The following is a 23,676-nucleotide window of genomic DNA, read 5'->3' on the forward strand; positions in this document are numbered from 1 at the left end:
ATGTCTCCATCTCATCTCTCCTCAGAGGCCCAGTCTGGTGACGGTGGTCGAGTGGATCGACTACGAGACACTGGCTCTTCTCTTCGGCATGGTGAGACTTTAAAGTGCTATATTTATATATATATATATATATATATATATATATATATATATATATATATATATATTAATATATATGTTGATATTAATATATACAATAAACCCCTTTCCTTTGTGTTTACTTCTCTGTATCGGACGTCTTCACATACCATGTACCGACTGAATCTTCACATGAGAGTTAAAGAGTTGACACGTTATAACTTTAAAGCTCATGATTCTCTTGGTCAGTGTTTTAATGTCTATTATTATTATTATTACTATTATTATTATTACAACGTGATTTATGTCACGCTGAGGAACAGACAGCTGCTGACGATGTTCATCTCATTCTGAAAACCGGAGAGAGATCTGAAACCTAACCCTAACCCTAAATATGCAAAACTAAAAAACAGACCGTGTATTGAAACGTGCTTCAATGCACTTTATGGAAAGTCATTATCCTCAAATGTTTACAAAGGACATGAAGTGGAGTTGATATCTGTTATTAACAGCTGGAGCTCATGTTCTTGGCTTTGGCTTCAAACACTGTTCTGTTACAAAGGGTTGTGTGTTGTTGTGTGCTGTTGTGTTTTGAGTTGTTGTTGTGTGTTGTTGTGTGTTGAGTTGTTGTTGTGTGTTGTTGTGTGTTGTTGTGTGTTGTTGTTGTGTGTTGTTGTGTGTTGAGTTGTTGTTGTTGTGTGTTGAGTTGTTGTTGTGTGTTGTTGTGTGTTGTTGTTGTGTGTTGAGTTGTTGTTGTGTGTTGTTGTGTGTTGAGTTGTTGTTCAATTCAATTCAATTTATTTTATATTCCCCAACATCACAAATACAAGTTTGCCTCAGAGGGCTTTACAGGCTGTAACATAACATCCTGTCCCGGGACCTCACATCGGATCAGGAACAACTCCTCCAATAAAGAGAGTAAAAACCCTTTCACCGGGAAAAAAGGGGAAGAAACCTGAGGGAGAGCAACAGAGGAGGACCCCTCTCCTCGGATGGACAGAAGCAATAGATGTCATGTGACCAGAATGAATAACGTAACGGAGTTACAGCACATTCAAATGAATGTGACAGAAATTATTCATATAATGAGTAGTATGCATGGTCCATGATCCAGATAGCCACGATCCATTAAGTAGAAGGAGGTAGAGAGGAGGGGCATCCCAGGGGCAGTAAGAGGAGAAAGCAGGGCCATGGCAGCTGGCAGGACCGGCTCCAGGCCAGTTGCATCAGCAGGGCCATGGCAGTAGGCAGGACCGGCTCCAGGCCAGTTGCATCAGCAGGGCCATGGTTGCATCAGCAGGGCCAGGGGGAGGACCGGGGTCTGGAACCCCCTGGTTCCAGGCAGTCACGAATCCATGGAAAAAGAAAGTAGAGTTAGTAATATGCATTGAAGAGACAATCATTTATCCTGAAGGAGAGAAAGAAGGTGAAGAGGAGAGAAGGAGAGGAGGAGCGAAAGAGGAAGAGAAGGATAGGAGGAGCTCAGTGTATCCTAAGATGTCCCCCAGCAGTCTAGGCCTATAGCAGCATATCGAGGGGCTGGACCAGGGCAAACCTGAAACAGCCCTAACTATAAGCCTGAAACAGCCCTAACTATAAGCGCTATCAAAGAGGAAAGTCTTAAGTCTACTCTTAAATGAGGTGACTGTCTGCCCCCCGGACTGAAAGTGGAAGCTGATTCCACAGAAGAGGAGCCCGATAACTGAAAGCTCTAGCCCCCAACCTACTTTTTAAGACTCTGGGAACCACAAGTAACCCTGCATTCAGTGAGCGTAATGCTCTCGTGGGGTAATATGGCACTATAAGGTCCTTAAGATTTGATGGGGCATCACCAGTTAAGGCTTTGTAGGTAAGGAGAAGGATTTTAAATATGATTCTAGATCTTACAGGAAGCCAGTGGAGAGCAGCTAGTACAGGAGTAATGTGATCTCTCTTCCGCATCCTCGTTAGTACACGAGCTGCAGCATTCTGGATCAGTTGGAGAGATCCAAGGGATTTACCGGAGCAGCCTGATAATATGGAGTTACAGTAATCCAGTCTTGAGGTAACAAATGCGTGAATCAATGTTTCTGCATCGCTTTGAGACAGGATGTGCCGGATCTTTGAGATGTTCCGTAGGTGAAAAAAGGCGGTCCTTGAGATCTGTTTCACGTGGGAGCCAAAGGACAGGTCCTGGTCAAAAATAACTACGAGATTCCTTACGGTGGTGGTGGATGCCAGAGCGATGCCATCCAGAGAAACCATATCATCAGATACTTGATTTCTGAGGTGTTCTGGTCCGAGTAAAATAACTTCAGTCTTGTCCGAGTTCAGCAGCAGGAAGTTGCAGGTCATCCAGGTTTTGATGTCTTTAAGACACGCTTGAAGTTTGGCGACCTGGTGGGTTTTGTTGTTGTGTGTTGTTGTTGTGTGTTGTTGTGTGTTGAGTTGTTGTTGTTGTGTGTTGTTGTGTGTTGAGTTGATGTTGTGTGTTGTTGTTGTTGTCTATAAGCGCCTGCGTCCTGTGTGTTCCAGATGGTGCTGGTGGCCATCTTCTCAGAAACCGGCTTCTTTGACTACTGCGCTGTGAAGGTGAGTCTCACGGAGGAAACTCAAATGATTACAAAGAGACACTTAATGACTACAAAGAGACACTTAATGACTACAAAGAGACACTTAATGACTACAAAGAGACACTTAGTGACTACAAAGAGTCACGTGATGACTACAAAGAGTCACTTAATGACTACAAAGAGTCACTTAATGACTACAAAGAGTCACTTAATGATTACAAAGAGACACTTAATGACTACAAAGAGACACTTAATGACTACAAAGAGACACATATTGACTACAAAGAGACACTTAATGACTACAAAGTATCACAAAACATCTTCAAAATATCTACAAAGAGACTCAAAATGACTAAAAAGAGACACACTGAGAACAAAGCGAGTGAACAAACATAAGGTCTGTTTGACTGGATGCTCTGAGCGGCTGAAGAGAGTCAGAAGGTGATGGGGTCTCTCTCTCTCTCTCTCTCTCTCTCTCTCTCTCTCTCTCTCTTTCTCTCTGAAGGCCTACCAGCTGGCCAGAGGAAGAGTGTGGCCCATGATCATCATCCTCTGCCTCATCGCCGCCATCCTGTCGGCCTTCCTGGACAACGTGACCACGATGATGCTTTTCACCCCTGTGACCATCAGGTGAGTCTGGAATCAGGTGTAAGTACTATTGTTGTTGCTTCTATTGTTTGTTTTTACAACGTAAAGCGCTATGCAAACAAAATGTATTATTAATATTATTATTAGAATGTTCACATATTGAGCTATGATTTGGGTTAGTGAATGTTCACATATTGAGCTATGATTTGGGTTAGAGAATGTTCACATATTGAGCTATGATTTGGGTTAGAGAATGTTCACATATTGAGCTATGATTTGGGTTAGAGAATGTTCACATATTGAGCTATGATTTGGGATAGAGAATGTTCACATATTGAGCTATGATTTGGGTTAGAGAATGTTCACATATTGAGCTATGATTTGGGATAGAGAATGTTCACATATTGAGCTATGATTTGGGTTAGAGAATGTTCACATATTGAGTTATGATTTGGGTTAGAGAATGTTCACATATCGAGCTATGATTTGGGTTAGAGAATGTTCACATATTGAGTTATGATTTGGGTTAAAGAATGTTCACATATTGTGTAATGATTTGGGTTAGAGAATGTTCACATATTGTGTTATGATTTGGGTTAGAGAATGTTCACATATTGAGCTATGATTTGGGTTAGAGAATGTTCACATATTGAGTTATGATTTGGGTTAGAGAATGTTCACATATTGTGTTATGATTTGGGTTAGAGAATGTTCACATATTGAGCTATGATTTGGGTTAGAGAATGTTCACATATTGAGCTATGATTTGGGTTAGAGAATGTTCACATATTGAGTTATGATTTGGGTTAGAGAATGTTCACATATTGTGTTATGATTTGGGTTAGAGAATGTTCACATATTGTGTTATGATTTGGGTTAGAGAATGTTCACATATTGAGCTATGATTTGGGTTAGAGAATGTTCACATATTGAGCTATGATTTGGGTTAGAGAATGTTCACATATTGAGCTATGATTTGGGTTAGAGTTGGACCTTACAGCTGCATCATTTCAAAGAAATAATCATCGTGAAAGTGATTTCTTTCTAGGCGGACCTGAAACCTTTTCACATCTCACATGTGTACCTTTTATTATAACCAACATTATGTAAATAGCCCTAGTGGTTGCAGAGATACACCCTTTTTAGTTTGGGGATGACATTTTCGAGCAGAGGCTTAAAATAGGTTGGTTTTCTATTGGTTAATCAGTCGATAAATCACAACTTCCTCTCTTAAATAAATATGTTCCAGATTTGTGAGACAGAAGTGCGGCTGAAGCTGTAATTTCCTGTGGTTGTGAACCGCCCAGCTCCGTCTCTCCCTCGTTATCTCGTCTCTGGAGCTGCCATTAAGTCCTCAGCAGGAGGTCAGAAAGACGTTTGATTGAAGCGAATGAATAACACCGATCCGGGTCAAACCGCTCTTGTTAGCTCCCGGACTGCAGGCTGTGAATCCTGTTCACCACGATGCTAAAGAGCCTTCCATCCTCCAGTACCCATCATGCACTCTGGTGGTTGTCTCACCTCATCTCTGTCTCCCTGCAGGTTGTGCGAGGTCCTCAATCTGGACCCCCGACACGTCCTGATTGCAGAAGTGATCTTCACCAACATTGGAGGCGCCGCCACGGCGGTGGGAGACCCGCCCAACGTGATCATCGTGTCCAACCAGGCGCTGCGCAAAGAGGTAGGTCCTCCCTCAGCTCTTCACCGCAGTAACCTATCAGCACACCGCGAAGCTCGCCACGCCTCCAGAGGAGGAAACACCTGGTGGAGCCGCACAGGTGGTTCGGTTCTAGCCTTTGATCTGCCGCATGTTTGTGTGTTTGTGTGTGTGTGTGTGTGTTTGTGTGTGTGTGTGTGTGTGTGTGTGTGTGTGTGTGGGGGGGGGGGGGGGGGGATGCTCCAGCTGTGAGGTGTGTTCAGCTGTGTGTCAGGTGTGTGTGTAGCATGGTGCATGCTAAGCCTCACCACCTCTCTGGATGCATTGGGGTCGTTGGCGGCTCTCGCTGCCAGACGGATCTCCAGCCGGTCTGGACTTCGGCTCTGAGACACGAACAGCTGACGACCACAACCAAGGCGCTGCAGCAGACACTTCTTCTTCTGTGGTTTGCTCTCCGGTTTCTTGCCTCTGAACGATTTGACGTTGCAGAGGCCGAGCCGGTGCGGAGCAATGCCTTCCAAGAATGATCACAAACTACGACCTTTCAGCCAGAAGGTTGCGTATGTAATAATATATAAACTACCATACTACTAACTACTATATATATTTATATACATTATTTAGTTTTTGTTTTAATTAACTTTATACATATATATATATATATATATATATATATATATATATATATATATATATATATATAAACATATATAAACATATATTATGCTACATGTTTGGTTCCAGTCCCTTTTCTCTCTGTAATCTGAGCCTTGCTGCAGCCTCTGGATCCTGCAGAGGTCACCATCAACCACTTTCTGAGTATCTTCCTCCCGGAGAAGCAGCAGTTATGAATCACTGGAAGCATCTTAACGGCATGACATCGGAGGCTTTGAGAATGTTAAATCCTGGAGGTGATGTCACTCAAGGACACGCTGATGAAACGCTTCATTACAGGAAGTGAGGCGAGGCTCGTGCCAAACTATTCGGTGCTGATGAAAACAATTTAAGGATGCAATTATCAATTATTATTATATTGTAAGCCCTCTTTATTGTGTGCAACCATCAAACTCCTTGCTTCTCATTATCTCTCAGTTGTAAACTCACAGAAAGCCTCTGAGCCTCTACTCTCTGCCATCAAGCACCAGACTGTGATTATTGTAACGACGGCATCGCGGCTCTCTTGGTCTCAGAGGATGAACCGTTCTGTCGCCAGACGTCCTCTCTTGTTCCCTCACTAGAGCCAGGGTTAGGGTTAGGGTTAGAGAACCCTAACCCTAACGTTAGGGTTCTCTAACCCTAACCCCAGGTGAATAACGCGTGGTCTTCCTCTCTCGTTCCCTCAGGGCATCGACTTCGCCAGCTTCACCGGCTACATGTCGCTGGGCATCTGCCTGGTGCTGCTCACCTCCTTCCCCTTCCTGCGGCTGCTCTACTGGAACAAGAAGCTCTACAACAAGGAGTCCATCGAAATAGTCGGTGAGTGAAGACGAGTAATGTGATGAAGAGTATGAAGCCACACCTCCATCGTGGCCTCTGGATGACTGATATGTCCTCATACTTACCATCAACTGGTTGCTTATGAGCATATTCTGCTCTTTATTAGTCATATACATCACTTATTAATGCCTTATTATGCTTGATAATGTCATGCAACTGCTGGTCCATTAATGTATAGTTTCCCCTCAATAACCTCCAGATTCCTGCTTATTAATAATAATAAGTTGTAGTTGAATGACGATCCCCTCAATAAAAGCCATTCCTCCTTATATAAATATATGTATTAGAGTTAAGTGTTAAAATGACTCTAAATGAGTATCTCATAACTAATTCACTGCGTTTGACCCACACAGGCTTCCTTATTTAAAGCCTTCACACGTAGTGAACTCAACAGACGTCTGGAGTCTCTTTGGTTCATTGAGATCACAGCTTTCATTCTCCTTCAGTGGTAGAAGAGGGAAGTCGCTTTTATAATTAATTAAAATATCTCCTGAATTCTTAATTAATCGTCAACTTCTGAGATTTTAGAACATAAATATTACAATATTATGTCTAAATGTGTTTTTTACATAAGAATAGTCTACAGGTAGCATGACTAATAATAATAATAATAATACAAATAATAATAATAGTTAAAGTACAACAACTTCCTATCAATACGCAGTAAAAGGGCCCTTCAAAATGTCACGCAAAGAGACTCATAACAACCTCAAAGAGACCCATAACAACCTCAAAGAGACACAAAACAACCTCAAAGAGACTCAAACAACCTCAAAGAGACTCAAACAACCTCAAAGAGACTCATAACAACCTCAAAGAGACTTATAACAACCTCAAAGAGACACAAACAACCTCAAAGAGACTCAAACAACCTCAAAGAGACTCAAAACAACCTCAAAGAGACTCAGAACAACCTCAAAGAGACACAAACAACCTCAAAGAGACTCATAACAACCTCAAAGAGACACAAACAACCTCAAAGAGACTCATAACAACCTCAAAGAGACACAAACAACCTCAAAGAGACTCAAAACAACCTCAAAGAGACTCAGAACAACCTCAAAGAGACACAAACAACCTCAAAGAGACTCATAACAACCTCAAAGAGACACAAACAACCTCAAAGAGACTCATAACAACCTCAAAGAGACTCATAACAACTACAAACAGAGGCTTACAAACCATGAAGACGTATAAGAAGCGGTTGTGCATTTTGCAGGTCTCATAATCCGACCCGGTGACTAATAAAGAACCAAATATATTTTTCTAATATGCTGCTGAAACTAGCAGCATATGCATGCTAATAAGCTACCAGTTGATGGTGAATATGACAAACACTGCAGTTCTTATATATATATATATATATATATATATATATATATATATATATATATATATATATATATATATATATATATATATATATAATTAAGGATCCATTCATTGCTCGTCCCTCCAGACCTCTGCTGTCCACATAGTCCAGAGTCCACCGTTGGACTATTGGCTGCTGGAGGTCTTTGCACACGACCCTCTGGAGGTGCAGATAACGAGCACAGTGCTACAAACGGGTTATTTGTGTGAAATTGTCTTCTTGGAATTCTCCCAGCAAAACATTCAGTGCTCACCAGTGTTCACCCACAATGCACAGGGAGATGCTCAGCAGGCGATCGTTAGAGCAGAGAGCAGCAGAGCTCCCATTGAAGGAGCTGGTAGCCGGCTGTTAGCGGCTGTTAGCGGCTGTTAGCGGCCGTTAGCGGCCGTTAGCGGCTGTTAGCGGCTGTTAGCGGCCGTTAGCGGCCGTTAGCGGCTGCTAGCGGCTGTTAGCGGCCGTTAGCGTCCCGCTGAGCTTCAGGCTGAAGACCGACGGCCCATCTGTAGACCCCAACCCCCCGTAGAGCTTCTCCCGCCCGGGCCCCACCTCGGGAAGCACAAAGCCTCCACCACCCTGTGCCAGGTAGATCCTGTCAGGGTCACCTAGCAACCTCCCTGGCCTCAGCGTCCGGCTGCAGCGCCGCTCCTAGAGCCGCTCGATGGGCTGCACTAGTCCCTCGATGGGGGCATATTGACCCGAGACATCTTGTTCTCTCAGTGGAAGGAGCCACGGACACTGTACTGTACGGCCGTGTCATGAAGGGTCTCGACCTAAACGCTCTCGCTCCGGTTGCAGAACTCAAGCACGAGATCCTGGTGTGGCGGCAGACGGCTCAGCGGATCAACCCGGCCAGCCGGGAGGAGACGGCCGTGAAGTGCCTCCTGATGCAGAAGGTCCTGAACCTGGAGAGTCTGCTGCGCACCATGATGAAGACCTTCCACAGGTCAGAGGAACCTGATCGCTCCATGGCCATCTGGCTGCTTATAGTTACTGTAGTCTACAGTCAGCGTCTCCAAACACTTCTCATACAACTCACATGTGTCCGAGGGGAACACACATATAATATGCATAACGGTTGTATGAGGAAGTGACTTTTAGGAGACCGGCTGAAATATGATGTGACCGGCACAAAGGATTCAGTTTATTATCGTATCGTTGATTAATGCTGAATGATGCTCATGTAATTGCTGCTTTAAACACAATGCTTTAAACACAACATTGTATGTTTTTTATTTAAAAAAATGTTTTTGTCCAAGAATAGTTTCTATTTTCGTCCCTTCGTTTTCCAACAGCAGTTAAAGCCCACGCTTCATGTCACAGCGCTGAGAAACCTAGCAGCTCATCGTGTGTCCATGAAGCTGATGGAGGCTCCATCACATCATCATTTAGAGTTATTAGTTATAATAATTGAACGTTTGTCTCTGCTTTGAACGCTAATTAAAATGTTTCTGTGCATCCGACAGTCAAATCTCCCAAGAGGACAAGAACTGGGAGCAAAACATCCAGGAGCTACAGAAGAAGGTAAGAAGTGTTTTCTCATCTGAGAAGGATGAAGATGTAAATGAAGATGATGAAGATGTAAATGAAGGATGGTGAAGGTGTAAATGAAAGATGAAGATGATGAAGGTGTAAATGGAAGATAATGATGATGATGAAGGTGTAGATGAAGATGATGAAGGTGTAAAGCTTCATCACCTGTCTCTCCTCCACAGCACAGCATCACCGACACGGTGCTGCTGGTGAAGTGCGTGTCCGTCCTGGCGGTGGTGATCTTCATGTTCTTCCTCAACTCCTTCGTCCCCAGCATCCATCTGGAGCTCGGTGAGCAGCTTACTCGAGGTCCGGTCGAGGTCCGGTCGTGTAATTATGAAGCTTCCTCTGTCCTCTGGAGGAAATGAGCCCAAATAACGGGCTGACGAGCAAATTACATGGAGACCGAGCCGCCCTCTGCATCTGCTCATGAGCTGCAAACCTGTGATGAAGAAGAGAGTTCAGGAAAACACTGACTGCACATTTCATCTGAAAATGTGTTTTAGTCTCTTTTAAAAAAGAGTTTCCTGGTAAAAAAAATCTGCAGCAATAGAGAGCTGCAGGAATGACGTATTTCTGTAGTCCCACTTCCCACCATTCTCTCTCCTGACCACCAGGGGGCGACTCCTCTGGTTGTATAGAAGTTACCTTACATTGTTACATGTTGTTGCGCTCCGTTGTTACGCTCCGTTGTTGCGCTACTTTGTTGCGCTGCGTTGTTGCGCTGCGTTGTTGCGCTGCGTTGTTGCTGCGTTGTTGCTGCGTTGCTGCGCTGCTGCGCTGCGCTGCGCTGCTGCGCTGCGCTGCGCTGCGTTGTTGCGCTGCGCTGTGTTGTTGCGCTGCGCTGCGTTGTTGCGCTGCGTTGTTGCGCTGCGTTGTTGCGCTGCGTTGTTGCACTGCGTTGCTGCGCTGCGTTGCTGCGCTGCGTTGCTGCGCTGCGTTGCTGCGCTGCGTTGCTGGTGAAAGTGTTTGGAGAAGTTACCTTACATTGTTACATGTTGTTACGCTCCGTTGTTGCGCTACTTTGTTGCGCTGCGTTGTTGCGCTGCGTTGTTGCGCTGCGTTGTTGCGCTGCGTTGTTGCTGCGTTGTTGCTGCGTTGTTGCTGCGTTGCTGCGCTGCGTTGCTGCGCTGCGTTGCTGCGCTGCGTTGCTGCGCTGCGTTGCTGCGCTGCGTTGCTGCACTGCTGCGCTGCTGCGCTGCGTTGCTGCACTGCTGCACTGCTGCGCTGCGTTGCTGCGCTGCGTTGCTGCGCTGCGTTGCTGCGCTGCGTTGCTGCGCTGCGTTGCTGCGCTGCGTTGTTGCTGCGCTGCGTTGTTGCTGCGTTGTTGCTGCGCTGCGTTGTTGCTGCGTTGTTGCTGCGCTGCGTTGCTGCGCTGCGTTGCTGCGCTGCGTTGCTGTGCTGCGTTGCTGCGCTGCGTTGCTGCGCTGCGTTGCTGCGCTGCGTTGTTGCTGCGTTGCGTTGTTGCTGCGCTGCGCTGTTGAGCTGCGCTGCGTTGTTGCGCTGCGTTGTTGCGCTGCGTTGTTGCGCTGCGTTGTTGCACTGCGTTGTTGCCCTGCGTTGCTGCGCTGCGTTGCTGCGCTGCGTTGCTGCGCTGCGTTGCTGCGCTGCGTTGCTGCGCTGCGTTGCTGCGCTGCGTTGTTGCTGCGTTGTTGCTGCGCTGCGTTGTTGCTGCGCTGCGTTGTTGCTGCGCTGCGTTGTTGCGCTGCGCTGCGTTGTTGCGCTGCGCTGTGTTGTTGCGCTGCGCTGCGTTGTTGCGCTGCGTTGTTGCGCTGCGTTGTTGCGCTGCGTTGTTGCACTGCGTTGCTGCGCTGCGTTGTTGCACTGCGTTGCTGCGCTGCGTTGCTGCGCTGCGTTGCTGGTGAAAGTGTTTGGAGAAGTTACCTTACATTGTTACATGTTGTTGCGCTCCGTTGTTACGCTCCGTTGTTGCGCTGCGTTGTTGCGCTGCGTTGTTGCGCTGCGTTGTTGCGCTGCGTTGTTGCTGCGTTGTTGCTGCGTTGCTGCGCTGCGTTGCTGCGCTGCGTTGCTGCGCTGCGTTGCTGCGCTGCGTTGTTGCTGCGCTGCGTTGTTGCTGCGTTGTTGCTGCGCTGCGTTGTTGCTGCGTTGCTGCGCTGCGTTGCTGCGCTGCGTTGCTGCACTGCTGCGCTGCGTTGCTGCGCTGCGTTGCTGCACTGCTGCACTGCTGCGCTGCGTTGCTGCGCTGCGTTGCTGCACTGCTGCGCTGCGTTGCTGCACTGCTGCACTGCTGCGCTGCGTTGCTGCGCTGCGTTGTTGCTGCGTTGTTGCTGCGTTGCTGCGCTGCGTTGCTGCGCTGCGTTGCTGCGCTGCGTTGCTGCGCTGCGTTGCTGCGCTGCGTTGCTGCGCTGCGTTGCTGCACTGCTGCGCTGCGTTGCTGCACTGCTGCACTGCTGCGCTGCGTTGCTGCGCTGCGTTGCTGCACTGCTGCGCTGCGTTGCTGCACTGCTGCACTGCTGCGCTGCGTTGCTGCGCTGCGTTGCTGCGCTGCGTTGCTGCGCTGCGTTGCTGCGCTGCGTTGTTGCTGCGCTGCGTTGTTGCTGCGTTGTTGCTGCGCTGCGTTGTTGCTGCGTTGCTGCGCTGCGTTGCTGCGCTGCGTTGCTGCACTGCTGCGCTGCGTTGCTGCGCTGCGTTGCTGCACTGCTGCACTGCTGCGCTGCGTTGCTGCGCTGCGTTGCTGCACTGCTGCGCTGCGTTGCTGCACTGCTGCACTGCTGCGCTGCGTTGCTGCGCTGCGTTGCTGCGCTGCGTTGCTGCGCTGCGTTGCTGCGCTGCGTTGTTGCTGCGCTGCGTTGTTGCTGCGTTGTTGCTGCGCTGCGTTGTTGCTGCGTTGTTGCTGCGCTGCGTTGTTGCGCTGCGTTGTTGCGCTGCGTTGCTGCGCTGCGTTGCTGCGCTGCGTTGCTGCGCTGCGTTGCTGCGCTGCGTTGCTGCGCTGCGTTGCTGCGCTGCGTTGTTGCTGCGTTGCGTTGTTGCTGCGCTGCGCTGTTGAGCTGCGCTGCGTTGTTGCGCTGCGTTGTTGCGCTGCGTTGTTGCGCTGCGTTGTTGCCCTGCGTTGCTGCGCTGCGTTGCTGCGCTGCGTTGCTGCGCTGCGTTGCTGCGCTGCGTTGCTGCGCTGCGTTGCTGCGCTGCGTTGTTGCTGCGCTGCGTTGTTGCTGCGCTGCGTTGTTGCTGCGTTGTTGCTGCGCTGCGTTGTTGCTGCGCTGCATTGTTGCTGCGCTGCGTTGCTGCACTGCTGCACTGCTGCGCTGCGTTGCTGCGCTGCGTTGCTGCGCTGCGTTGCTGCGCTGCGTTGCTGCGCTGCGTTGCTGCGCTGCGTTGTTGCTGCGCTGCGTTGTTGCTGCGTTGTTGCTGCGCTGCGTTGTTGCTGCGTTGCTGCGCTGCGTTGCTGCGCTGCGTTGCTGCACTGCTGCGCTGCGTTGCTGCACTGCTGCACTGCTGCGCTGCGTTGCTGCGCTGCGTTGCTGCACTGCTGCGCTGCGTTGCTGCACTGCTGCACTGCTGCGCTGCGTTGCTGCGCTGCGTTGCTGCGCTGCGTTGCTGCGCTGCGTTGTTGCTGCGTTGCGTTGTTGCTGCGCTGCGCTGTTGAGCTGCGCTGCGTTGTTGCGCTGCGTTGTTGCGCTGCGTTGTTGCGCTGCGTTGTTGCCCTGCGTTGCTGCGCTGCGTTGCTGCGCTGCGTTGCTGCGCTGCGTTGCTGCGCTGCGTTGCTGCGCTGCGTTGCTGCGCTGCGTTGTTGCTGCGCTGCGTTGTTGCTGCGCTGCGTTGTTGCTGCGTTGTTGCTGCGCTGCGTTGTTGCTGCGCTGCATTGTTGCTGCGCTGCGTTGTTGCTGCGCTGCGTTGTTGCGCTGCGTTGTTGTTGCGCTGCGTTGTTGTTGCGCTGCGTTGTTGCTGCGCTGCATTGTTGCTGCGCTGCATTGTTGCTGCGCTGCGTTGCTGCGCTGCGTTGTTGCTGCGTTGTTGCTGCGTTGCGTTGTTGCTGCGCTGCGCTGTTGCGCTGCGCTGCTGCGCTGCGCTGCGTTGTTGCGCTGCGCTGCGTTGTTGCGCTGCGCTGTGTTGTTGCGCTGCGTTGTTGCGCTGCGTTGTTGCGCTGCGTTGTTGCACTGCGTTGCTGCGCTGCGTTGCTGCGCTGCGTTGCTGGTGAAAGTGTTTGGAGCGTTTCTGTTTGTCAACCAGAATCAACTGTTAGTTAACATCAATAACTCCAGTATTAACGTGAAACAAAACCCTTATACACGTGTTATGAATTGGTCATGGTCAACCTTCATACATTTATTTGAATAATTAATTCACCTTCATTCTCTTTGACCCACGTTTACATTCACACTGTGAACATTCACACTGTGAACGTTCACAGTATGAACGTTCACAGTGTGAATGTTCACAGTGTGAATGTTCACACAGGCGTCCGGCCTCCTCCATCCTCATGTGCACAGAATGAGGTTGAGAGGTTTCTGATCATCCACTGACTTTATTTTGAGATGTCTTTGTTTGCACAATGAAACCAAGCATCAGAAACACAACAACAACAACAACAACAACAACAACAACAACAACACCACCATAATGAACATGATGAGTCCTGTATGCTGACCCTTGCTGTGGCCCCCAGGCTGGATCGCCATCCTGGGCTCCCTGTGGCTGCTGGTCCTGGCCGACGTGCAGGACTTTGAGATCATCCTGCACCGGGTGGAGTGGGCCACGCTGCTCTTCTTCGCCGGCCTCTTCGTCCTCATGGAGGTACGAACACGCAGCCCACGTTATGATCTCAGGACATAATGTGTGTTTATGATCAGAGGAAATAATGTGTGTTTATGATCAGAGGAAATAATGTGTGTTTATGAAAGAGATGAAAAGAGAAATTTAGGGCCAACCAACACTTTCTGTTTAGTAGAGTTGGTCTTGTAGTCCAACAACGATAAAGGATCAGAAAGGCCTCTGATTGTAGATATGTGTATATGTATGTCTTTCTATTTATGTCTTCTTGGACATATATATATTTATATTGTCTTCTTCTTGGATCTCTCTCCGTGTTTCTCTCCTCCTCCTCCTCTGGTTCTCAGGCTCTGGCTCAGCTGCAGCTCATCGACTACATTGGAGAACAGACGGCGCTGCTTATAAAAGTGAGTTTCTATCCACTGAACAGGTGATATTGCATTCCATGCATATTGATCCTGTTGTGTTCCACTCAGTTCAATTGAGCGGCCTGTGAGCGGCCTGGGGTCTGGAGGTCTGGGGGTCTTCTGGGGGTTGGGGGTCTGGAGGTCTGGGGTCTGTGGTTGGAAGTCTGGGGTCTGGGTTTGGAGGTTTTCTGGGGTTTGGGGGTCTGGAGATAATCTCATGCGAGCGTGGCGTGGCAGCATTGATGAGCCGTCAGCTTGAGTTCACTCTGGAGGCTGATGATCACAGCCGACAGGCGGTCTGCTATTCCAGGGCCCTATTCTTCGTACCTGGCTCAACAAAGTCGAGCAAATGTTCTATTATCCAGCTTAAATGAGCGAAATAATTGACCTCAGCCTAACTCGGTTTCTCCACGGAAGATCCGTGCTGAAACGGTCTCGTTAATTCTAGCCAGACGTCAGTCATCTGGATAAATGATCGTGCGCGTTCTTCTTCAGAAGGTATAATTATGGAGCACTGACACCACGATGTTCTAACAGTACAATGGCAAATAAACTCAGAGGAACCGTCTTTTTCTCTCTGCTGAGAAGCAGGAGATGATCATGAGTGCGTATGAGAAATTCAAGACCTTAATATTCACAACGCATTTTCAACGTTGTTGCTGTGAACGCAGTTTAACTCCGCCTCCGCTGCGAGACACAAGCGTCGCAAATATATCAGACAAGTTAAATGCGTCAGTGTTGGGAAAATGTATCGGCTAATTTTAAGTGCTTCATCACCCAAATCAATCAGATTATATTTATTTAAATGTGCCTGCTGGCAGTAGTATACAAATAGATACTTATGAGGATATATGTACTGTATGCGCAATACATGTACAATATATGTGTATATACATGTATGTGTAGATAACCATATAGTCAACATACGTGGTGTTATAACAACAGTAATAGGTTATTATCTTGTCTCATAGTGAACATACATGGTGTTATAACAACAGTAATAGGTTATTATCTTGTCTCATAGTGAACATACATGGTGTTATAACAACAGTAATAAGTTATTATCTCGTCTCCTCCAGTCGGTGCCAGAGGACCAGCGCTTGGCGGTCGCCATCATCTTGGTGATGTGGATCTCGGCTCTGGCTTCGTCTCTCATCGACAACATTCCCTTCACGGCCACCATGGTGAGGCGCCTTATAACTCCTACCTCCTAGCTCTTAGCTCCTAGCTCCTAAATGCTACATTCTGCTACTCCTCTCTCTTCCTCACTGCCACAGCAGACACAAAGGACTCGTGAGTTCTCTCTAGATGAGGTTTCAGTTGATTCTGTTTCCAGCCGTCAGACCAACGTGTCTCCAGCTGTCTGATCAGCTGTCAATCAATAGATTGAGCACAGATCAATGTTTCTGAGGATCGGTGTGCTGATGAAGTGACCGAGAGAGGAGCTGACAGAAGGAAGTTCAGGCTTTGACGAGGTCATCCTCTGAGTATTTTATCATATTTTCAGGCCCATGCAACATTTATTCTTCCAGAAGACTTCAAACGGCATCCATTTTCATGTCGGAGCACAGCTGATAAGAAAAGCATCCTGATTGTCACAATAGGCTGAATCTGAGAAAATGCTTGTTTTCTCAGATTCAGAGCAGAAAAAATAAATCATGAATCAATCGATTAAGAAGCTCTGAAATGTAAACAGAAGGAGAAGTTTCAATGTTTATTTACTTCTCCTCCGAGTGAGATGAGAAGAATGATGCCTCCTTCATGTTTGTACAGTAAATAGTGGTTAGCGTAGTTTAGCTTAGCTTAGCGTACCTTAACAAAAAAGCAGCTAGCCTGGCTCTCTAAACGTAAACATGTCACAATCGCAACGCTTTAAAGCAGCAGCTTCAGGTCTGAATAGTTATTGTGTTAAAGCTGCATTCTGTACATATATACATATACATATATATATATATATATATGTATATATATGTATATACATATATATATATACGTATATGTATATATGCGTATATATATATGTATATACATATACATATATATATACACATATACATATATATGTATATATGTATGTATGTATATATATATATATATATATATATATATATATATATATATGTATGTATATATATATATATATATATATATATATATATATGTATGTATATGTATATGTATATATATATATATATATATATATATATATATATATATGGTGGGGTGTTAGTTCTTTCCTGGTGGGTTCCGATCCAGCTCATCACCGGCTGCATGTTGCTTGTAAAAACCCATCACACATCACCCGTAGACGGAGCCCTGTGTTCATGGGTACTGGCTACTTGCTGGGATAAGACACAAACTTACGTGAAAACAAACGTCTGTTTCCAGGAAAGCTTCGCCTATGAAACTGTTTCTAACGCTCACACCGCTGAATATATGTTCATCATCTGCAATGCGTCTCCTTCAGATTCCGGTCCTCATCAACCTGAGTCAGGACGCCGACGTGAACCTGCCCATCAAACCACTCATCTTCTCCTTGGCCATGGGCGCCTGCCTCGGGGGTGAGCAGCTCTTCTTCTTCAGCATCTTCGTTTTTATGCCATGAGACGTTCAGTGTCTCAGTGAATATACGGGACACTGAACTGATGAAATGATCGTTTTGAAGGTTAAATATTCCTGACGTTTCTTTTTGTTTTTGACTGATGTTCAGGAAACGGGACGCTGATCGGAGCCTCGGCCAACGTCGTGTGCGCAGGAATCGCCGAGCAGCACGGCTACGGCTTCTCCTTCATCGAGTTCTTCAAGTAAGCTCCGCCTTCTTTCATGCACTTGACCCTTTGAGCCCCGAGTCAGGAGGGGAGGAGCCCTTAGAGGGGAGGAGCCCTTAGAGGGGAGGAGCCCTTAGAGAGGGGAGGAGCCCTTATAGGGGAGGAGCCCTTAGAGGGGAGGAGCCCTTAGAGGGGAGGAGCCCTTAGAGGGGAGGAGCCCTTAGAGAGGGGAGGAGCCCTTATAGGGGAGGAGCCCTTAGAGGGGAGGAGCCCTTAGAGAGGGGAGGAGCCCTTAGAGGGGAGGAGCCTTTAGAGAGGGGAGTAGAAGTAGACGTGTAACCCCAAATTAGTTCTAATATTTTTTTCAGAATGTATTTGTGATTTTTTTAAATATAAAAAAAAACAAACTTGTATAACATATTTTGATCATAACTATGAACATCCAGCAATATGAGCCAGATTCCCCAAAATGCCTCCTGGAGTGGTCCCCAAACTGTTTGCTTCGGGGCCTTAACAACAGCCCACACACTAATAACACACCTTTTTGGAAAGATTAGAACCTAAAGAATCGGAATCACAATAAAACAAAGAATTGAGTGTTACGAAGGAGTTTCAGTCAAAAAACTGTGTCATTCGGTGCAAAAATGGAGAAGTTCTAATCTTTATGCCTAAACATGGTCGGTTTGGTGCATGCTGGGTATCCAACTGTGCATAAACCTCCACTTAAGACGTGTTTTAAGAAACCTCCTCCGACCACGGAAGCGCATTCGAAAATGTCGAAGGGAGTAGAGGAAAAAAACAGTCCGGCCACATTTAGATTTTCAGGTACTAATATACTGGTTGCTATCAGAAGGGGGCGGGGCCACCAGAGCGCCTCTGTTTGTTGTTTTCATGCAATCAACTGAAATTGACACGTGTTGCTGGACTTTATTAGAAAAACGGACTAAAACATGAGGAGTAACTTTCCATGAGATACCAATGGATCTGTTGAATCCTCACATGGTAACACTCCTGTTCCACCAGCCAGGAAAGGAATCAAACGGTTTTGAACAATGGGACCTGATGCAGAGCGAGAGGACCATTATCGTGTCTCCATGAGTCAGGATGGATAATCCCATCCCACTGCCTGCGCTGTAATCTGGGGAAATAACGTAGAACATGTTGCTCACTCTGTTTGAGGCTCGCTGCTCGTTCAGACTCTGCTTTATCTAAAGGAAGCCGGTGAGATTGCATCGGTGCTTCCAGAGAGAGTCATCACATGCAATCAAGTCAAGATTATACGGTATTCCTTGACAAGGTGAACCTCTCTCTCTCCGCCTCTGGCCTCATGCCGGCTGCAGTAGAGGTGACCCGTCTGATTATGGGACCAGTTCAGAGATTTCTGCTCCATCCATCTTAACGTTGACAGTCATTCAACAGAGATACACATCAGAGTCTCCTGTTGGTGGAATACTGAGAGGAAAACTTCAACCACTAAATCACCATCTGCACGTCAGTTGCTGACCCTGTTCCACCTTGATCCTTGAAGATCATAATCTGGTGCAGAATAATGCAAGAGGTTGAAGTCCATCAATACGAGCATAGTTGATCTCTTTCGTATTTAAACAGTTTAAAACCAGCCGTCAACATCTGAAAAGGGAAGTCTATGCTTCATGTGTTAAAGCTGCATTCTCTCTCCTGACCACCAGGGGGTGACTCCTCTGGTTGTATAGAAGTCTATGCTTCATGTGTTAAAGCTGCATTCTCTCTCCTGACCACCAGGGGGTGACTCCTCTGGTTGTATAGAAGTCTATGCTTCATGTGCTAAAGCTGCATTCTCTCTCCTGACCACTAGGGGGCGACTCCTCTGGTTGTATAGAAGTCTATACTTCATGTGATAAAGCTGCATTCTCTCTCCTGACCACCAGGGGGTGACTCCTCTGGTTGTATAGAAGTATATGCTTCATGTCTTAAAGCTGCATTCTCTCCTGACCACCAGGGGGCGACTCCTCTGGTTGTATAGAAGTCTATGCTTTATGTGTTAAAGCTGCATTCTCTCTCCTGACCACCAGGAGGCGACTCCTCTGGTTGTATAGAAGTCTGCGCTTCAGGTGTTGAAGCTGCAATTATTGTAAACGTGTAAATATGGAGTTATTTGCAAACATTAGCAGGAGGCTAAAGCCGTTTCCTCTGAAGCGAGGAAGGTTAACTTACAGGAAGTGAAAGGTTAACTTACAGGAAGTGAAAGGTCATGTTTGTGTCCCGTTCCCTCTTCTCGAGTTTTGTTCTCTTTATTCACATCCTGTTTTAAACCTTTGATGTGTAAATACAAAAGATAATCAGCTGACCTTTGCAACTTCAGTTGGCGACTCAAGAAGTGAGTCCATCACCATCTAAATGCAGCGCCACGCCGCTGAGATCATTATTAATATTATTAATGAGACTCATTAAGCCTGAGCTCAACTACTAATTACACGTTTCCACATGCAGATTAAATGAAAACGACATAATTTCAGACATCTGAATTAATAAATAGTTGCAGCAATAAAGATATACACCGACACGCAATTATCACATAAACACAGACAGCAGCTTTTCACATGACTTTAGTGCGCGTTGCCTTTCGGTGTCGACCTTCTTCTGCATCATCTGTCTGTGGTTTGTGTGTTTGTGGAACCAAAGCTTTGTTGTTTTCCATTTCTGGGATGGATATTGATATTGATATATTCATGTGGTGTGGTTGTGATTCAGCATCACAAAGAGAAACATCAAGAGCCTAAACTCTCATGAAACAAACTTCTCCCAGCTGTCAGAAATGTATTAAATAAGGAACTTGTGTAATCATTGCTTAATTGGCCACCAGGGGGCGTTAACTCCAGCTGAGGTCACGCTAGAGGTCAGGGACTCTACCCGTTGACCTTCTGGAGCTCGATGCTCACTTTCTCTGTTTGGTTCAGACCTGCGATATATTATATTTATCGCCCGGTCATTCATGTCAATAGAAGAAGAGCACCGTTAACGTGAACCAACACCAGCAGGTTTATGGTTATTTTCTGTTTATTTTCTGGTTATTATCTGGTTCATTTGGTGAGGTCTCAGTGATTGGATCATCGGCTCATCACACCGGTCCTCTGGCTTTACTTCCCTGCTTGTGGTTGAGTCCTCACAGGGATCTGTGACTGGAGGCAGATCTCTGGCCTCGGGAGCGGCCATGTGTCCATGTAGGACATGAGACCATCTGCTGGTCTGGAGTCAGCTGAGGACACGTTTAATATTCATGACACTGAGGAACCCAATGTTAAATACTCTGAACATATTTGGTGCCAAACATTAAATTCACAACTCTGTTGTCTCCCTTCTCCTCACAGGTTAGGGTTCCCCATGATGATCATGACCTGTATAATCGGCATGTGCTACCTGCTGGCCACTCACATCGGACTGGGATGGAACATGTGATCCATCCAGAGAGACATTCAGCTCGGTCTGAATGTGACGAGTCACCTGATCGACCGGTCAGACTACGATCAGACTATGATCAGACTACGATCTGACCACGATCAGACCACGATCAGACCACGATCAGACTACGATCAGACTATGATCAGACTACGATCTGACCACGATCAGACCACGATCAGACTACGATCAGACTACGATCAGACTACGATCAGACTACGATCCGACTACGATCAGACTACGATCAGACAACGATTAGACCACGATCAGACTACGATTAGACTACGATCAGACTACGATTAGACTACGATCAGACTACGATCAAACTACGATCAGACTACGATCAAACTACGATTAGACTACGATCTGACCACGATAAGACCACGATCAGACTACGATCAGACTACGATCAGACCACGATCAGACCACGATCAGACTACGATCAGACCACGATCAGACCACGATCAGACTACGATCAGACTACGATCAGACCACGATCAGACCACGATCAGACTACGATCAGACCACGATCAGACCACGATCAGACTACGATCAGACCACGATCAGACCACGATCAGACTACGATCAGACTACGATCAGACTACGATCAGACTACGATTAGACCATGATCAGACTACGATCAGACTACGATCAGACTACGATCAGACCACGATCAGACTACGATCAGACTACGATCAGACCACGATCAGACTACGATCAGACTACGATCAGACTACGATCAGACTACGATTAGACTACGATTAGACTACGATCAGACTACGATTAGACTACGATCAGACTACGATTAGACTACGATTAGACCACGATCAGACTACGATCAGACTACGATCAGACTACGATCAGACTACGATCAGACCACGATCAGACTACGGGCACTACATGAAGCACAGCTGCCATACTTTCTTTGACTAAAATGCAGCATGGACCAGAACCTCAGGAGCTTTGACCAAAACTTTTGAATCCAACATCCAAAAATCCGAAGTCACAAACTCCTCAGAAGAGCTGATACGATCCCAGCGGAGCCTCCTGGAGAAAAAGGACCCGGTCCCTAATGCTGTCCATGGTGCTACTGGTGCCTCTACTGGTGCTTCTGCTGGTGTCTCTACTGGTGCCTCTACTGGTGCATCTACTGATGCATCTACTGGTGTCTCTACTGGTGTCTCTACTGGTGCCTCTACTGATGCCTCTACTGGTGCCTCTACTGATGCGTCTACTTGTGCATCCACTGGTGTCTCTACTGGTGCATCTACTGGTGCCTCTACTGGTGCCTCTACTGGTGTCTCTACTGGTGTCTCTACTGGTGCCTCTACTGGTGCCTCTACCGGTGATTCTACTGGTGCCTCTACTGGTGCCTCTACTGGTGTCATCCCAGTTAGTTCCTCTGGCGTCAGACCGTTCTTTCTTTTCTGCTGTTAAATCTGTTTACTTTACGACTCTGATGACTCACACACATTGTGATACTTTAAAGTTTAAAGGAGCCACAACATCCAGTGAAAGGGATTTTATGTTTAAAGGTTAATGTTCATGTTTTTAACGTGAATGAATCAGACTGGAGCGTTAGTGGAGTGATTAATAAAACAGATGTAGACTGTTCTATATTCTATATTATCTATTGTACTGTGTACACAATGAAGTCAATGATTTTAGTCCCCGTGTCACGGAATGGATGACATCACCGTATTTATTGTTCTGTGCTTCGTGTTCGAGACCAACGTGAACAATAAAGGTTGTGATGCTTCTGCTCTTCCTTTGCTTCACTTTCACTTTGTTCTTTGTGAATGTTTGGTCCCACTTTCTAATAAAGACCTCTTTAAATAAAATAAAAAGACATAACGAGCAGCAACGTGTTGTTCGTCTTCAGATATTTTATTGACTTTCCTTTGAGCGGAATGCTAGGTGTGTATATGTCTCGGGCTTTTATTGTGAGGGGGTGGAAGAAGGGAAGTCAAAAGTCAAAGTCAAAGTCACTTTTATTATCAATTTTATCTTTTTATATTTTATATTATTATCTTGTTGCTCTGTTATCTTTTTGCTCTGTTGCTCTGCTGCTCTGTTATCTTGTTGCTCTGTTGCTCTGTTATCTTGCTGCTCTGTTATCTTTTTGCTCTGTTGCTCTGCTGCTCTGTTATCTTGTTGCTCTGTTATCTTTTTGCTCTGTTGCTCTGCTGCTCTGTTATCTTGTTGCTCTGTTATCTTTTTGCTCTGTTGCTCTGCTGCTCTGTTATCTTGTTGCTCTGTTGCTCTGTTATCTTGTTGCTCTGTTTTCTTTTTGCTCTGTTGCTCTGCTGCTCTGTTATCTTGTTGCTCTGTTATCTTTTTGCTCTGTTGCTCTGCTGCTCTGTTATCTTGTTGCTCTGTTATCTTTTTGCTCTGTTGCTCTGCTGCTCTGTTATCTTGTTGCTCTGTTGCTCTGTTATCTTGTTGCTCTGTTATCTTTTTGCTCTGTTGCTCTGCTGCTCTGTTATCTTGTTGCTCTGTTATCTTTTTGCTCTGTTGCTCTGCTGCTCTGTTATCTTGTTGCTCTGTTGCTCTGTTATCTTGTTGCTCTGTTATCTTTTTGCTCTGTTGCTCTGCTGCTCTGTTATCTTGTTGCTCTGTTGCTCCACATGGAGAGCCGGTCTCTGGGTCTGCTGTTGCTCTGGAGCCTGAAGGAGCATCTCATCTATTAGAGGCTCCGCCTGAGGGATCCATCACTGAAGCTTCAATGTGAGCCAGTCTTCTGAGGCCGGCGGCTCGAACCCTCAGTTCTGTTCCTCGACAGTAAAATGAGCCGCGACTCAGATCCATGAGAAGAAATGATGAAATATGAAGAACGTTAAATTACACTTCAGGTTTTACACGTCTAAGATTTCATGTTAAACTTCACCAACGTGAACAATAAAGGTTGTGATGCTTCTGCTCTTCCTTTGCTTCACTTTCACTTTGTTCTTTGTGAATGTTTGGTCCCACTTTCTAATAAAGACCTCTTTAAATAAAATAAAAAGACATAACGAGCAGCAACGTGTTGTTCGTCTTCAGATATTTTATTGACTTTCCTTTGAGC

General features: G+C 46.5%; 1 protein-coding gene across 1 annotated transcript in view; it reads left to right on the plus strand.

Annotated features, from left to right (window-relative positions):
• Positions 1–20,612, plus strand: part of oca2 (oculocutaneous albinism II) — a gene marked incomplete at both ends in the record, with an annotated part of 33,729 nt that extends 13,117 nt beyond the window's left edge. The window contains 14 exons of the mRNA XM_079220751.1: positions 26–91; positions 2,593–2,649; positions 3,136–3,260; positions 4,761–4,899; positions 6,219–6,351; positions 8,540–8,687; positions 9,208–9,265; positions 9,457–9,565; positions 13,899–14,026; positions 14,350–14,409; positions 15,489–15,593; positions 16,877–16,970; positions 17,120–17,213; positions 20,525–20,612. Coding sequence (XP_079076877.1) covers positions 26–91; positions 2,593–2,649; positions 3,136–3,260; positions 4,761–4,899; positions 6,219–6,351; positions 8,540–8,687; positions 9,208–9,265; positions 9,457–9,565; positions 13,899–14,026; positions 14,350–14,409; positions 15,489–15,593; positions 16,877–16,970; positions 17,120–17,213; positions 20,525–20,612 — 1,404 coding nt within the window. The remainder of the gene's footprint in view (positions 1–25; positions 92–2,592; positions 2,650–3,135; positions 3,261–4,760; positions 4,900–6,218; positions 6,352–8,539; positions 8,688–9,207; positions 9,266–9,456; positions 9,566–13,898; positions 14,027–14,349; positions 14,410–15,488; positions 15,594–16,876; positions 16,971–17,119; positions 17,214–20,524) is intronic.
• Positions 20,613–23,676: the final 3,064 nt, after the last annotated feature.

The sequence above is a fragment of the Taurulus bubalis genome (genome assembly GCF_910589615.1).
Source record: "Taurulus bubalis genome assembly, chromosome: 7".
Classification (NCBI taxonomy): Eukaryota; Metazoa; Chordata; class Actinopteri; order Perciformes; family Cottidae; genus Taurulus; species Taurulus bubalis.